Source organism: Felis catus, chromosome A1 (genome assembly GCF_018350175.1).
Source record: "Felis catus isolate Fca126 chromosome A1, F.catus_Fca126_mat1.0, whole genome shotgun sequence".
In the NCBI taxonomy this organism is placed as follows: Eukaryota; Metazoa; Chordata; class Mammalia; order Carnivora; family Felidae; genus Felis; species Felis catus.
The window spans coordinates 108,070,343-108,085,375 of record NC_058368.1 but is presented as its reverse complement, the minus strand read 5'-3'; the positions used below and the strand labels follow the sequence as shown (position 1 = coordinate 108,085,375).

Below are 15,033 nucleotides of genomic sequence, written 5' to 3'. Positions count from 1 at the left end.
TTTTTTTAAATGTTTATTTGTTTTTGATAGAGACAGAGACAGAGCATGAATGGGGGAGGGGCAGAAAGAGAGGGAGGCACAGAATCCCAAGCAGGCTAAAGGCTCTGAGCTGTCAGCACAGAGCCTGTCGCGGGGCTCAAGCTCATGAACCTTGAGATCATCACCTGAGCTGAAGTGGGACGCTTAACTGACTGAGCCACCGAGGTGCCCCTCAGCATAAAATTCTGTACCTAACTAAACTTATTCAAGGGAAAGGCTGAAAATAAATACTTTCAGACACGATACTCATTGAAAAAACTATTAAGAATGTATAGAATAAAGAAAGTATATACATTCAGAGGGTTATTTGGGTCTATCTCTGTGTTCTATCTTCTGGTCAACTGCTACCATTTTTCAGTTTTTTCACCAATACTACACTTAGAATCACTATGACTTTATAGTATTTTTTAACAGCTTTATTTTATTATAACTGACATATGGTAACTACACATATTTAAAATGTACACATGAAATTTGTACATACATGTGCATGCATCCATCAAATCATCACTACAATCAAGAAAATGAACATATACATCACCCTCCAAAGTCTCCTCATACACGGTTTGAATTCCTCCCACCATCCCTCTCCATGCCCTCATCCTCTGGCAACCAATGATCTGGTTTCTACCACTATGGATTAGTTTGCAGTTTCTAGAATTTTATATAAACAGTATCATAAAATATGTACTTGTTTTTGTCTGGTTTCTTTCACTTATAGTAAAGTATTTTGAGATTCATCTATTCGTTGCATGTAGCAATAGTTCCTTTCTTTTTATTCTAGAGAAGTATTCCTTTGTACCAAAGGAATATACCAAAATTTATTCATTCATCTGCTTCATGGACATTTGGGTTGTTTCTAGTTTGGGGCCATTACAAATAAAGTTGCTATAAATAAGGTTTTATTTTATTGAGATATAATTGACATATTAGTTTCAGGTGTACAATGTAATGATTCAGTATTTGTATGTATTGTGAAATAATCACAATAACAATAAGTAGAATAACAGTAAGTCTAGTTAACAGTCACCACCACACATAGTTGCACTATCTTTTCTTGTGATGAGAACTTTTATTTTCTTAATTTTATTAAAAAATTTTTTGAGAGAGAGAGCCCACAAGTCAGGGAGAGGGGCAGAGGGAGAGAGAGAGAGAGAGAGAGAGAGAGAGAGAGAGAGAGAGAGAGAGAGAAGAGAGAGAATCTCAAGCAGTCTCCATGCTCAGCGTGGAGACTGATTTCATGATGGTGAGATCATGACTTGAGCCGGAATCCAAAGTGGGATGCTTCACTGACTGAGCCACTCTGATGCCCCGTGATGAGAATTTTAAAAATTTACTTCCCTAGGATATTTGAAATATACAATATTATTAACTATAGTTAATGTATAACTATATAATATATATATCTATAATTTATACATATATAATTTTTATATATTATATATATAATTAATGCAATGTTGTACATTACATCCCTGTGATTAATTTTTTTTTACAACTATAAGTTGTACCTTTTGACTACCTTTGATTACCCATTTTGTCCACCCCTACTCCTTGCCTCTGGCAACTACCAATCTGTTCTCTGTATCTATAAGTTCAGTCTTTTTGTTTTCAGAGTACACATATAAGTGAGATCACACATTATTTGTCTTTCTCAGACTTATTTCACTTAGCATAATGTCCTCAGGGCCCATCCATGTTGTGGCAAATGGCAAGATTTTATTTTTTAATGGCTGAATAATTCCTCTCTATATAGTATAAATACCTGCACCACATTTTCTTTATCCATTCATACACTGACAGACAGTTAGGTTACTGGAAATACACTACAATGAACATGGGGCACAGATATCTTTTCGAGCTAGTGTTTTCATTTTCTTTGGATAAATACCCAGAAATAGAATTGCTGGATTGTATGGTTGTTTTATTTTTAATTTATTGCAAAACTTCCATACTGTTTTTACAGAGTGGCTCCACCATTTTACATTCTACCAACAGTGTACGAGGATTCCCTCTTGTCCACATTCTCACCAAAACTTACTCTTGTCTTTTTGATAATATCCATTCTAAGAGATATGAAGTGGTATCTCATTGTGGCTTTGATTTGCATTTGACTGAACAGTGATGTTGAGCACCTTTTTGTGTACCTGTTGTCCATTTGTATGTCTTCTTTGGAAAAACATTCAGATCCTCTGCCTGTTTTTTAAGTTGGGTTGTTTTTTTTCTTGCTCTTAAGTTCTTTATATATTTTTGGATATTAGCCCCTTATGAGATATGCTTTATAAATATTTTCTCCAATTCTATAGGTTATCTTTTCATCTTGTTGATGGTTTCCTTTCTTGTGCAATATAATATAAGTAAGTCTCCACGTGGATAAATGCTTTCATTTTTCTTATGTAAATACCTGGATTATACTGGGAGTATATGTTTAACTTCTTAGTAGTTTTTCAAAGTTGTTCAGCCATTTTGCATTCCCACCAGCAATGTATGGGGATTTCAGTTCCTCTAGATCCTTGTCAGTCTGTGGTATGGTCACTCATTCTAATTTTAGCTACCAGAAAAGGTGTATAGCAGTATCTAATTGTGCTTTTAATTTCTAGTGACTAACGTTGAGCATCTTTTCATGTGCGTATAACTTAATTTTTTTGATAACTTGATAATTTTTTCAAATATTTATCTGTTTCAAAAATTAGCTTGTTCCCTGATTTTGAGTTCTTTATATATTTGGGATACAAATTCTTTATCAGTTTATGATGTGTGAATATTTTTTCCCAGTCTGTGGGTTATCTTTTCATTCTCTTACAGTTACCTTTCACAGAGCAAAGTTTTTTAATTTTGATAAAGTCCAGCTTATTTTTTCTTTATGTATGGTGCATTTTGTGTTATATCTAAGAAATCTGTGTCTAATCCAAAGCCAAAAAGAATTTCTCTTGTATTTTATGAAGTTTTACAGTTTTGGTTTTATATTTAAGTCTATGACAAATTTTGAATTTTTATATATAGTGTGAGGTATGGATCAAAATTCCATTTTTTGCATATGGATATCTAATTTTACTCTTCTGTTATAGCTGATTTAGCTATTTATGGACCTTTATTATTTCTCATAAATTTCTGAGTAAATTTTATTAGTTCGTCAAAAAATCCTACAGCAATTTCAACTGTGATCACAATGAATTTAAAGATCAATTTGGGTAGAATCAACATGAGCATAACTTTCTCCAATTATTTCATTGAAATTCTCTTGCCTAAGGGATCAAAACCACCTTCATGCTTCTAAATCCTACTGGAATTTTTAAATTGCAATTACACTGCAATCACTCCCTCTACAATGAAACATTTTTTTCACTTGGCTCCCAGGACTCTACACCCGGGGTCAAAAACTTGTTCTGTATGGGAACGGATAGCAATTTTAGGTTTTATGGATGAAATTACTCAATGATGGCATTATAGTATGGAAGCAGCCATAGAAAACATGTAAATGGACAAGTGTGGTAGTATTCCAATAAAATGTTACTTACAAAAAAAGGCAGTGGGTCAAATTTACTCTCTGTGAGCCACAGTCTGCCAACCTCTATTCTACCTTCTTTTTGTTTTCCTCCTACCTTACTGGAAATTTTACTGTCTCTGGTGCTTGTTGTTCTTTATCTCCTTAACCCCAACACTGGAGTATCCCAGGACTCAACTTTCCTTTTCTATCTAACTTCAATTTCTTGGTGATTTCATCCAGTATTATGGTTTTAAGTACTTTATCTATATTAATGGTTCCCAAATATGTATTTCCAGCCCAGACAATTTCTTGAAATACAGAGGTTACATTTAATGTCTTAGTATCTCCATTTGGATATCTAATAGGCATTTCAATCAATACATGTCTAAAACTAATTTCCTGATTTTTCACAAACCTAGTCTGTTTTTAACCATAGTAGTTGATGGCAACAATGTGTTTCTAGTTGCTCAGGCCAAAACTCTTGGAAATTATCTCTGACTCCTTGTTGTCTCACTTAACATAAGAACACCATGAGCTCTGGGGCGCCTGGGTGGCGCAGTCGGTTAAGCGTCCGACTTCAGCCAGGTCACGATCTCGCGGTCTGTGAGTTAGAGCCCCGCATCAGGCTCTGGGCTGATGGCTCAGAGCCTGGAGCCTGTTTCTGATTCTGTGTGTCCCTCTCTCTCTGCCCCTCCCCCGTTCATGCTCTGTCTCTCTCTGTCCCAAAAATAAATAAACGTTGAAAAAAAAAAAAAAAAAAAAAAAAGAACACCATGAGCTCTATGAAAATATACCCAGAATTGTGCCCCTTCTCACCACTATCATTGCTGCCACTGTGGTCTAAGCCATTATCACCTGTTATCTAGATTTATTCAACAGACTTCTAATTCATATCCCTGCAATCAACCCTGCCCCATAGTCTATTCTCAGCACAAAAGCCAAACTGAGCTCTTTAAAACTTAAAATCAGGTATCACTTCTCTTCTCAAAATCATCTAATGGCTCTCATTTTGATAAGAGTGAAAACCATAGTCTTTGTAATAGCCCAAATAACCTGGCATCTACTCCCCAGCTCTTTCTATCATATCAAGTCACTTTCCTCCTGTCACTGGGCTTTCTTCCATGACAGTAGGCATGAGCCAGTGTTAGGAACCTTGCACTAGCAGTTCGCTGTAAGAGAAAACTCTCCCCTTGCATATATGTATGTCTAGATCCCTCATACCCTTGTCTTTGCTCAACTATCACTTTCTTGGTGAGACCTTCCCTGATCACATTTAAAATTGCAACACCTTTTTGTTCCCAGCTTCCCTATCTCCCTTTCCTGCCTTATCTTTCTCCACATTACTTATCACCTTCTAATTTACTTGTTAATTTTGCCTATCATCTGTCTCTCACCTCCATAAGTAAGTTTCCTCAGGGCAGTGAATTAGTGAATTAAAATATGGCAGTTTGAAAAAAAAAATATGGCAGTTTGAGAAAGATTTACATGTAAAGTCACTATTTATAAAACTATGAGTGTAGGGGAACCCATGTGGATAGTAACAGATAAGCTGTTGCAACCCCAGGCCTGAAAAGGAAAGGGAAGCTCTTATGCAAACTGGAAGGCAAGAACTGTACAGAACCCACCTTGAGAGAAGCTTTGAGGATAGTACAGCCTGAGGCAACTTCTCAGGGATACAGTCAGAAAGATAAATAACTGCCCTCATTTTCCTCCCTCCTGATATCCTGCCAGCATCCCCCATTAGCCGAACCAACCAAAAGTCAAAGAACAGAAGCCACTTGGAGTTGGTTTACACAGTCAGTCCTCACAGAGGAGGCTGAGACCAGGGTCAAGAAAGGCTGAGAGTGGATCTAAAATAACAAATAGAAGACAAGGCAGGCATTTTTGTTACTTGGGTCCATGTTTGTATCATACAATAGGTTTATAGTAAATGAGTGTCTAGATCTCTGTTCAGAAAAGAGGGAATGATTGATTATGCCAATTGCTACTGAGAGGATGAATAAAATAAGAACTAAAAATTGACCTTTGGACTTCTAAGTGGAGGTCACCAGTAACTGGGACAAGAAGGGTTTGATTGCAGTGGTAGGGATTAAGCCTTGAGTGGGGTCTGTATAAGATAGAATGGGGAGAGAAGTGCTGATAAGGACAGTTTTTTCTTAGTAAAAACTGCAGAAAAAGGTGGTGTTGAAGCTCGAGGGCAGAGGTGGGTTCAATAAAGTTTTTTTTTTTTAACAAAGGAAATATTCCGGAATGTTGAATGCCATTGAGAACAATCCAGTAGGGGGGGGGGGGGAGATTTGGGGGAGAAGAGGGATAATTGTAGAAACCAAGTCTGTAAATAGCTATGTCCTTAAATGATTCTAATATATTGTAACTTGAGATATGATCAAAGTTCTTTTACACGTAATCAGAAAAAGGATGGGCTATCCAATAAATGATCCTGAGGCAAAATTTTCCCATAAAAAAGGTAAAACTAAATCCCTCCCTCATATATAAATAAAAATAAATTCTAGATGGCATTAAGTCCCAAATACAGAAAGCAAAACCTTAATGTTCAGAGGAAAATGTTTTAGAACATCTTTATGCCTATGGAGTATAAAATATTACTTAAAAAGGTACAAAAGCAAAATTAATAAAAAATCTTTTAAAATGGATACACTAAAATAAACTCCCATAATACAGGTTGATGATAAACAGTGTTAAAATGCAAGTCACGTTATGGAAGAAAGCATTTACAGATTACAAACACAAGATTAGTACCCAGAACATATAAAAAGGATTAGTGAGAAATAGCCAGACAATCCAAAAGAAAAAGGAGGACACAGGATATGAACACACATTCAAAAAGGAAAACTGTAACGACCAGTAAGTACAAGATGATCTCACCAGTAATACAGAAATCCAAATTAAAACATGATACCATTTCATGGGGCACCTGAGTGGCTCAGTCGGTTGAGCGGCTGTCTCTTGGTTTTGGCTCAGGTCATGATCTCAGGGTTTTGTGGGTTCGAGCTCTTCACCAGGCTCTGTGAGGCAGCATGGAGCCTGCTTTGGATTCTCCCTCCCTCACTGCCCTCCCCCACTCGTACTCTGTCTCTCTGAAAATAAATAAACTTAAAAAAAAATGATACCATTTCATATCCAAATATTTGACAAAAATGTGAAAAGTCCTATATAACACTAACAGTGAAGATATGGAAAAATGGGGCTTCTCATACAGTGTTGACTGGAATATAAAGTGGTACAACTACTTTAAAGAACAATTTAAGAGTTACTTGGGTGGCTCAGTCAGGTGAGCAACGAACTCTTTATTTTGGCTCAGGTCATGATCCCAGGGATGTGGGATCGAGCCCTGCCACTGGGATCCATGCTAAGTGTGGAGCCTGCTTAAAATTCTCTCTCTCTTCCTCTGCCCCTCTCCCCTGCTTGTGTTCTCTAACATTAAAAAAAAAAAAAAGAAGAAGAACAATTTAAAAATTCTAGCAAGAATTGAATATGTACATACCCTATGACTCAAAGGTTCTGTTTCCTTGTGTATATTCAGGTAAACTTTGGGTGCAAAATCCACATGCTGGAATCTTTGGTAAATTTGTTTGCAATATCAAAAAACAAAACAATACTACTGTTCATCAAGAGACATGGATAAACTAGTTTATTCTTACAATGGAATAAGACATAAAAGTAAAAGACCTAGCTATTTATGCAACAAAATAGATCTCATATAAAAAAATTTTTAAAATAATCTCTAAAACCTCATGTATGATGAAAATAAGCTCGAGAACACATAAAGTATAACACCATTTATTTTCATTTTAAAACCACAAAACAACACTATATATTGTTTTGAACACATGCACATTTGGTAAAAGTATAAAAACAAGTATGGGAATGATATCCATGAACTGTAAAACAGTAATTATACCTGAAAAGAGACAGGCGAAAGAAAAGAGAGGTGGGACTTTAACTTTTTAAGATTTTGTGACTCACAAGGAAGGAGCTCTTTAAACAAATATGGCAAAATGTTAACATCTGTCAAATGTGGGAATTAGGCTCATGAGTGTCTCATACACTAGATGCTGATATCTGAACTATCTCATAATTAAGTTTTAAATAAATCACTAGCAGCTTAAGTACTGTCCTTTAAAAATTATACATTGATACACTCACTGTAAAAAATATTTAAACATGCAAGAGTTATCCTAATAAAAATCCTCAATTTATCAGTCCTTTCATCAAATCTCATTTTCTTACCTACCTACACTTGGCCCTCGAACAACATGGGGGTTAGGGGAACTGAACTTTGTGCAGTCAAAAATCCACGTATAACTTTTGATATGCCTCAAAGCATAACTAATAGCCTACTTGTTGGCCTTAACAGTAACAGTTGATTAACACATATTTTATACAGGCATTATATACTGTATTCTTTAAAAAAAAAAGCTAGAGAAAATATTAAGAAAATCATAAAGACAAGAAAATACATTTATAGTATTGTACTCTATAAAAAAAAGTCTATGTATAAGTGGATCTGTGCAGTTCAAGCCCTTGTTGTTCAAAGGTCAACTGTAGTAACATTAAGCATGTATATTTCTATTCATTTGTATATACAGTAAAACCTTGGTTTACAAGTATAATTCATTCCAGAAACATGCTTATAATCCAAAGCACTTGTATATGTAAGTGAATTTCAAGAACCATCGGCTCAGTTGTGATCATGTGACATTCGGCATCATGTACTACACATACTGCAGGACATTGCTCGTTTATCAAGTTAGTATTTATTAGAAATGTTTGCTCGTCTTCTGGAACACTCACAGAACAAGTTACTCGCAACCCAAGATTTTATTATATACGCACAAACCTGTGCAAAGTAGTTCTTTTGTATGTAAATGGATTCATAGAGAACATATATTGTGACTTGCTTCTTTCAGTTGACAATATATATATTTTGCATCAATTTTTGAACTGCTGTGTAGTATCCCAGAACTCTATTTCCTTTAATTCCCCACCCCAAGTTTGGAAATTTAGGCTATTATCAATTTTTTTTAATTATAAACGTTACAGAAATTTCTGTAAATATATCTGAGTATTCATTTATTAGCACTCTTGTGTGCTATTGACATAAAGACTGAACAATATATTTATTTTAAATTTTGATGTCAATTTTCCTTTCAAAAAAGCCCTATCACTTACATTCTTTCCAGAAATATGAGATTGCCCATTTCCTCACACTCTATGACCTTTAAAAATATTGGGTATCTTGAGCTTCTTTAGCTTTTGCAAATTTGATGAACAAAATTGTTTCGTTTTGTTTTAATTTACATTTCTCTGATCACTAGTGAGGCTTAATATTTCTTCTTCTGTGAACTTTTAATTTATATCATTTGATCATTTTCCACTGAGTTATCTTTTACTGAGTCATAGGAACATTTACATCTTAACTATCTTTTTAATGTTTACTTTTGAGAGAGAGAGAGAGACAGAGACAGACAGGCAGATCTGAAGCACGCTCCAGGCTCTGAGCTGTCAGCACAGAGCCTGACATGGTATCTGAACTCACAAACTGCCACATCATGACCTGAGCTGAAGTCTGAAGCTTAACTGACTGACCACCAAGGCGCCCCACATCTTAACTATTTTAATCATTATGTTGGTAGCAATTATCTTCTGTAAACTTTATTTATAGTAGCTTTCACAGAGTGTACAAGTTATATAATTTAGACAGACTTCCAATCTTTGGGGATTTTGATAGGTAACATTTAAAGAACTGTTCACTTCCATAATTTTCAATTGTCCCATCTAGGAACCTAGTATATCTTTCATTTTTAAGTTACAGCTTTTTTTAAAAAAAGTCCATTTCCTTTTTTTAATTTATTTATTTTTGAGAGAGTGTGTACTATCTGCTCAAGGAGGACAGACAGAGACGGGATAGAGAATCCCTAACAGGTTCTGCGCTGCAGTGCGGAGCCCAATGCAAAGCTCAATCTCACAAACCATGAGATCATGACTCAAGCCAAAATCAAGAGTCAGCAGCTTAACCGACTGAGCCATCGAGGAACCTCTAAAAAGTCTATTTCTATTTTATAGTTTTGTTTGCTAATATAAACAGGATCTTTTCTCTTATATATCTAAATAAAACATGTATCTTGGAGAAAATCTCAAAGCCACTATTTTAATAAAATAAACCTATGAATTATTAACCTCTATTGCTCTTAATGTTAACTATTAAAAAAAAACCCTGTTGAGATATTTAAATTAATGTGAGTGAAGAATTGAACAAGGGAATTAAGATTAAAGAGAGAAAGCTAAGAACTGCTAAAACTGTTCAATAATACGGAAATAATTAAAATGTTAAATTAACCTAGGTCAGGCAACTTTCCTTAAAATATATAATATACTTAATGAAACAGTAGTAAGTCAGGCAAATTACCAGTGATGGTATTATGACAACTTTCAGCATACTTTTATAAAGGCAAATTTCAAATAGCAAACAACTTTTATTTTTATGTAGGTATAATTTCCACATAAGTAACAAATATACATGGGAGATGAAAAACTAACATAGCAAATCTTTCGACATGTATAAACCATTCCACAGACTACTAACTACTCTCCTCAAAAGTATTAGAAGGCATTAAGGATAGTCGATGGCTTAATGTTAAGTATGTCTTAAGGAATTTAGAAAAATCTTTGATTTTCTAAAATTAAATTATTTTATTATGTTTTAAAATTAAATTACGTTAAAACGTAACATTTCATATCCAGAATGGATATATCCATGTTTTGCCAACAAACAAAGCTTGCATCAAGAATCTTGCAAAAATTTTACGGGTGCCTGGGTAGCTCAGTTGATTAAGCGTCTGCCTCTTGGTTTCAGCTCTGCTCATGATCTTACAGTTCATGGATTCGAGCCCTGTTGTCAGAGCAAAATCAATTTTGGATTCTCACTCGCCCTCTCTCTCTCTCTCTGCCCCTCCCCTGTTTGTGCTCTCTCTCAAAAATAAATATTAAAGAAAAAAAAGAATCTTGCAAAAATTTAAAACTCTGTATTGTTATTGGGAAAACTTATCAGGGAATTAGGAAAGAACACACTGTTCACTAAGAACAGAGAATGGTAAAGACACACAGATAAAAGAAAAACAAGAAGATTATTAAATACAATTTTATAATTCCTACCATTAGAGGGTACAATGACAAACTGTTCTGTGATATTCCCAATCTTGTCAGGGAGGGATGGGACATGTGGGAAAAAAAAGCCATTTAAGTTTATTGATTAAAATGGAAAGAATGGAACCATGTATTACATTTTCATTATAAAGTCTAGCTATGTCTAAGTACAGCTATTTCTACTAAGGCTATATTATATAGTTTGATCAAGGGTCACTCCTTCCTAAAAAAATTCGGATTTATTCCACAGTGATCCTAGGTGATTTTGATATTTTATTCATCTATCTTCAGAAGACTTATGAAAAAAAATGTCTTTACAGGAACAGAGAGATACTCTATCTCTGAAAGGAAAGTGTATAATTATTTGTTAGAATAATTACAGAAATAATGTCAATGCTTTACAGGAAACAAAGGCCACTTTATATAGAGAGTTGGTATATGCTATGATTTTTTACTAATTTAAGGTTTGTGGGACTAATCATAAATTTAATCTAATAATTTTAATCTAACAGTTTCATTTCACATGGGAGGAAAACCCACCAACTTGTCAAAACACTGCACTCTTAGTTATGGTGAGACTAAAATACTCATCAAGGTCAAAGAGAAATGAGTATGACATGCCTCCCTAAGCGTTCATTTTACTTTATAAACTTTGATTTTATATGCAAATTACAGGTCTTCTTATCTAATGCTGTCTAGAAATAATTTAACTATGTTCTGCAGTTTTCAGCAATGTTCTTTTAATGTGAAATTTAATTATGATGCAACACTTCATTCATTTTCAACAGACCAGTTCTAAGAGGAATATTTCCATTTCCAAAACTTTTGCCAGAGTTATATATTTAAGATTAAAAACTACAAAGCTTGAGTTTATCCTAGAAAACTCATTTTTTCTGAGTTGGTGCATCACAGTACGGCACATTTTCTATAAGGAGTTCTTTCCTAGGGACCAATTCTGAAAGAAAAACAAAAAGAGTAATTGAAATCATGAAAATGAACATACATTCATTTCCCCCTGAACTTTTTAACAGTAAAATATTGAATTTTAAGGTAGATCTTCCATAAATATTTGAGTTAATTTCTAGGGTGAAGTCCTTGATTTTAAATGGAAACTGTTAACAGAATTCTCATTTCAGATTATATTAAAACATATATGATCAACTGAACCTTTTATCATTTATTAAATATAACTAATTACATGAACAGAATTAGGCTAAAGCACATTATCACCTATCTGATGACACATTACTGATAATTAAAATAATCAACAGGAAATTTGTTTAAATGCCTATTATATAAAAAGCAAGACTGTTTCTCTAATTTAAAGATCCTAAATTTTACAGAATAGTAGTTCTCACATGGGGGTGTTTTGGGTGGTCACACCAACTGAAGAATGCTGCCTGCATTTAGTGGGTAGGAGCCAGGGATGTATGGGACAATTTGGTGCAGTGAAGAACTATCCTGTTGAAAATGTCAACAGTTCCCCACTGAGAAACACAGTTAAACAACAACAACAAAAAATATGAGTCTTCAGTAACATATCTTGCTGAAGGTCAACTGAGATCCAAAATTTTGAGATCATTGATTTTCCCTTTTTTTCCCTGAAGAGGTTAATTCAGGTATCATGATAAAAAAAAATGCTCACATCACTTTCTATGAAATAACTTGGGTATACTCTGTCAGGGGCCTACTCGGTCAGGGGCCCCTGGGTGGCTCAGTAGGTTGAGCGTCCAACCCTTGATTTCAGCTCAGGTCATGATCCCAGGGTCATGGAATGGAGCCCTGCATCAGACTCCAAGCTGAGGGTGGAGGCTGCTTAAAACTTGTCTCTCTCTCTCTCTCCCCTCTCCCTCTCCCTCTCCCTCTCTCTCTCTCTCTCTCTCTCTCTCTCTCTCTCTCTCTCGGCACCTGGGTAGCTCAGCTGGTTAAGCGTCTGACTTCAGCTCAGGTTATGATCTCACAGTTTGTGAGTTCAAGCCTCGTGTTGGGCTCTGTGGTGTCAGCATGGAGCCTGGAGCCTGCTTCAGATTGTGTCTCCCTCTGTCTCCGCCTCTCCCCTGCTCATGCTCTCTTTCTCTCTCTCTCTCAAAAATAAACAAATGTTAAAAAAATTTTTGAAATAATTCTCTCTCTCCCCCTCTGCCCCTCTCCTCCACTTGTGCTCTCTGTCTTTGTCTCTCTCTCAAAAAAAATCATGGTCATGAAAGAAAGAAAGATTGAGGAACTGCTTCAGATTAAGAAAGACTAAAAAACATGGTGACTAAATGCTAATAGTGTGATCCTCAATGGATCCTAGACCAGAAGGAAAATTTTTTTCTTCTGCTATGGAAGACAAGTTAGGACAAATGAAAACATGCAAATGATACAGTTGTATCAATGTTAATATTGTGGTTTTGATAATTATACTGTGGTTTTATAAGAGAATCTCCTTGCAAGTTTAGCAAATATATATGAAAGTATTTTTAAGAAATACACTCTTTCTCCAAATATAATCTTAGTGGGCTATCATGATTTTAAAAATGATCATTTGGGGGTAAAGAGGCATTATGTCTGCAATGTACTGTCAGAACATCCAGGAAAAAAAATGAGGGAGGAATAATAAAGCAAATGTGGTAAATGTTAGCATTTGTGAAATTTCAGTAAAGGAAGTATCCATACCCTTCAACTTCTCTTGCATCTTTTCTGTAAATTTGAATTACTAAAAAAAAAATTTCTAAAAGGTGTCACTAAAATAAATTTAATTTGAAAGGAAAATATAACTGATCTAACCAAAAATAATGTTCTTATGAGCCAGGTCGTAAATGTGGCTTACTGAAATGAAAACCAGTTAAATAAATATTTTATATCTCATCTGCTTTTACCAAATCTTGGGAGATATCACCAGAGAGCAAATTATAGATTAGGTTTTAACTTAGTAACAATGGCAATAAATTGTTTCACTTATCAAACATATATGTGCCTATTTTATGCTGAACATTACATCATGAAATGAAGATGCAGAGATGAATATATAATAGTCTTTTCAGGACAGCATGGTAACAATAATACTGTATTTGAAAGCTACTAAGAGTACATCTTAAAAGTCCTTATCTCAAGAAAAACAATTTGTAATTATGTAGAGGACAAACATTAACTAGACTTATTGTGGTGGTCATTTTGCCATATGTACAAATATGGAATCATGTTGTAGAAATGAAACTAATAATGTTATATGTCAATTATACTTCAATTTAAAAAAAAAAGCCTATTCAGCTTCAAAGAGTCTACAGTCTGGTGGAAAAGACATTAACCACAAGTACAACAAACAGTAGTTTAAAAAAGTAAGAGATTTAATTTTCTCACATATCAAGAAATATGAATTAAGGCAGTCCTGGGCTACTACGGGTCTTCACTACCACTAAGAAGCCAGGCTCTTTTTACATTTCTGTTGTGCTATCCTTCACGCGTGGTTTTTGTCTTTACTGCTGCTGTGGCATCACATCTGCTCTCCAGGCAAGGAGAAGGGAAAAGGGCAAAAGGTGAGTGCTAGGTTGGTTTATGATTTTTTAACAGGAAAACAATAGCTTTCTTGCAAGCAACGTCCAGTACACAACTGCTTACGTTGGCCAGAAAGGTGTCCTGTCGCCTGAGAAATAACCTTTTTTTTTTTTTTTTGTCTTGGCACACTGCACCCTGAACAAAAGTTTTCAGCTAGTAAGAAGGAATGGATAGTGAATACAAGTGGTCCACTCTCCTGTCTACACAACATTAATATATACCCTTTGGTGCATACACAGAATATATCAATTTACAGCCCCCAAAGTCTTATCCACCAGGTTTAAACCAAGTATTTCTGGCTGATGTGCTAGTCTTTCCCTTAGGTCTACCCAGGGCTCACATGGTAGTATAGACACAGCAATGAAAAACTGGAATAGGAAACACAGCAGTCACTGTACCACAGCAAATCCTAAATCCTGCTGGACAGGAAGAGCAAGGACTTCTTGCTTTTGCCAAGCGATATATTCCCTAGTTAGCCAATCTGGCAGCACCTATCCTGTTTTGTGGGAGACTAAAAGACCTTCTCCTGTCCTCTCTTCTTCAAGGCTCCTGGTTCTGTATGCTAGGGGCATCCTTGTCCAGAGGTGGGATACTGGGGAAGATCCTCTTCGTTGAGAATGTGAAGCTTTCACAATCCACTTGCTATTGATATGTGTTCAAGGGTCCAGGGATGGCCTTAAGAGTTGAAGTGAGCTAGCCAGACTTGGGTTTCTTGGCAATATAATTCATTTAAAAACTTTATAAGCTCCAAATTTATTTTTTTTTCTAGTCACTTCCATGTATAGGTAGTCATAGGTTTTTAA

General features: G+C 35.2%; 2 protein-coding genes across 3 annotated transcripts in view; both read right to left on the bottom strand.

The window, feature by feature from the left end:
• CDC42SE2 (CDC42 small effector 2) overlaps positions 1-15,033 on the bottom strand; it is a 187,129-nt gene that overhangs the window by 165,046 nt on the left and 7,050 nt on the right. The gene's annotated exons all lie outside the window — the stretch shown is intronic.
• The window catches only part of LYRM7 (LYR motif containing 7), a 33,606-nt gene continuing 25,884 nt past the window's right edge, over positions 7,312-15,033 (bottom strand). Inside the window, exon 5 of the mRNA XM_019831696.3 lies at positions 7,312-11,648. Coding sequence (XP_019687255.1) covers positions 11,578-11,648 — 71 coding nt within the window. The 3' untranslated portion in view covers positions 7,312-11,577. The remainder of the gene's footprint in view (positions 11,649-15,033) is intronic.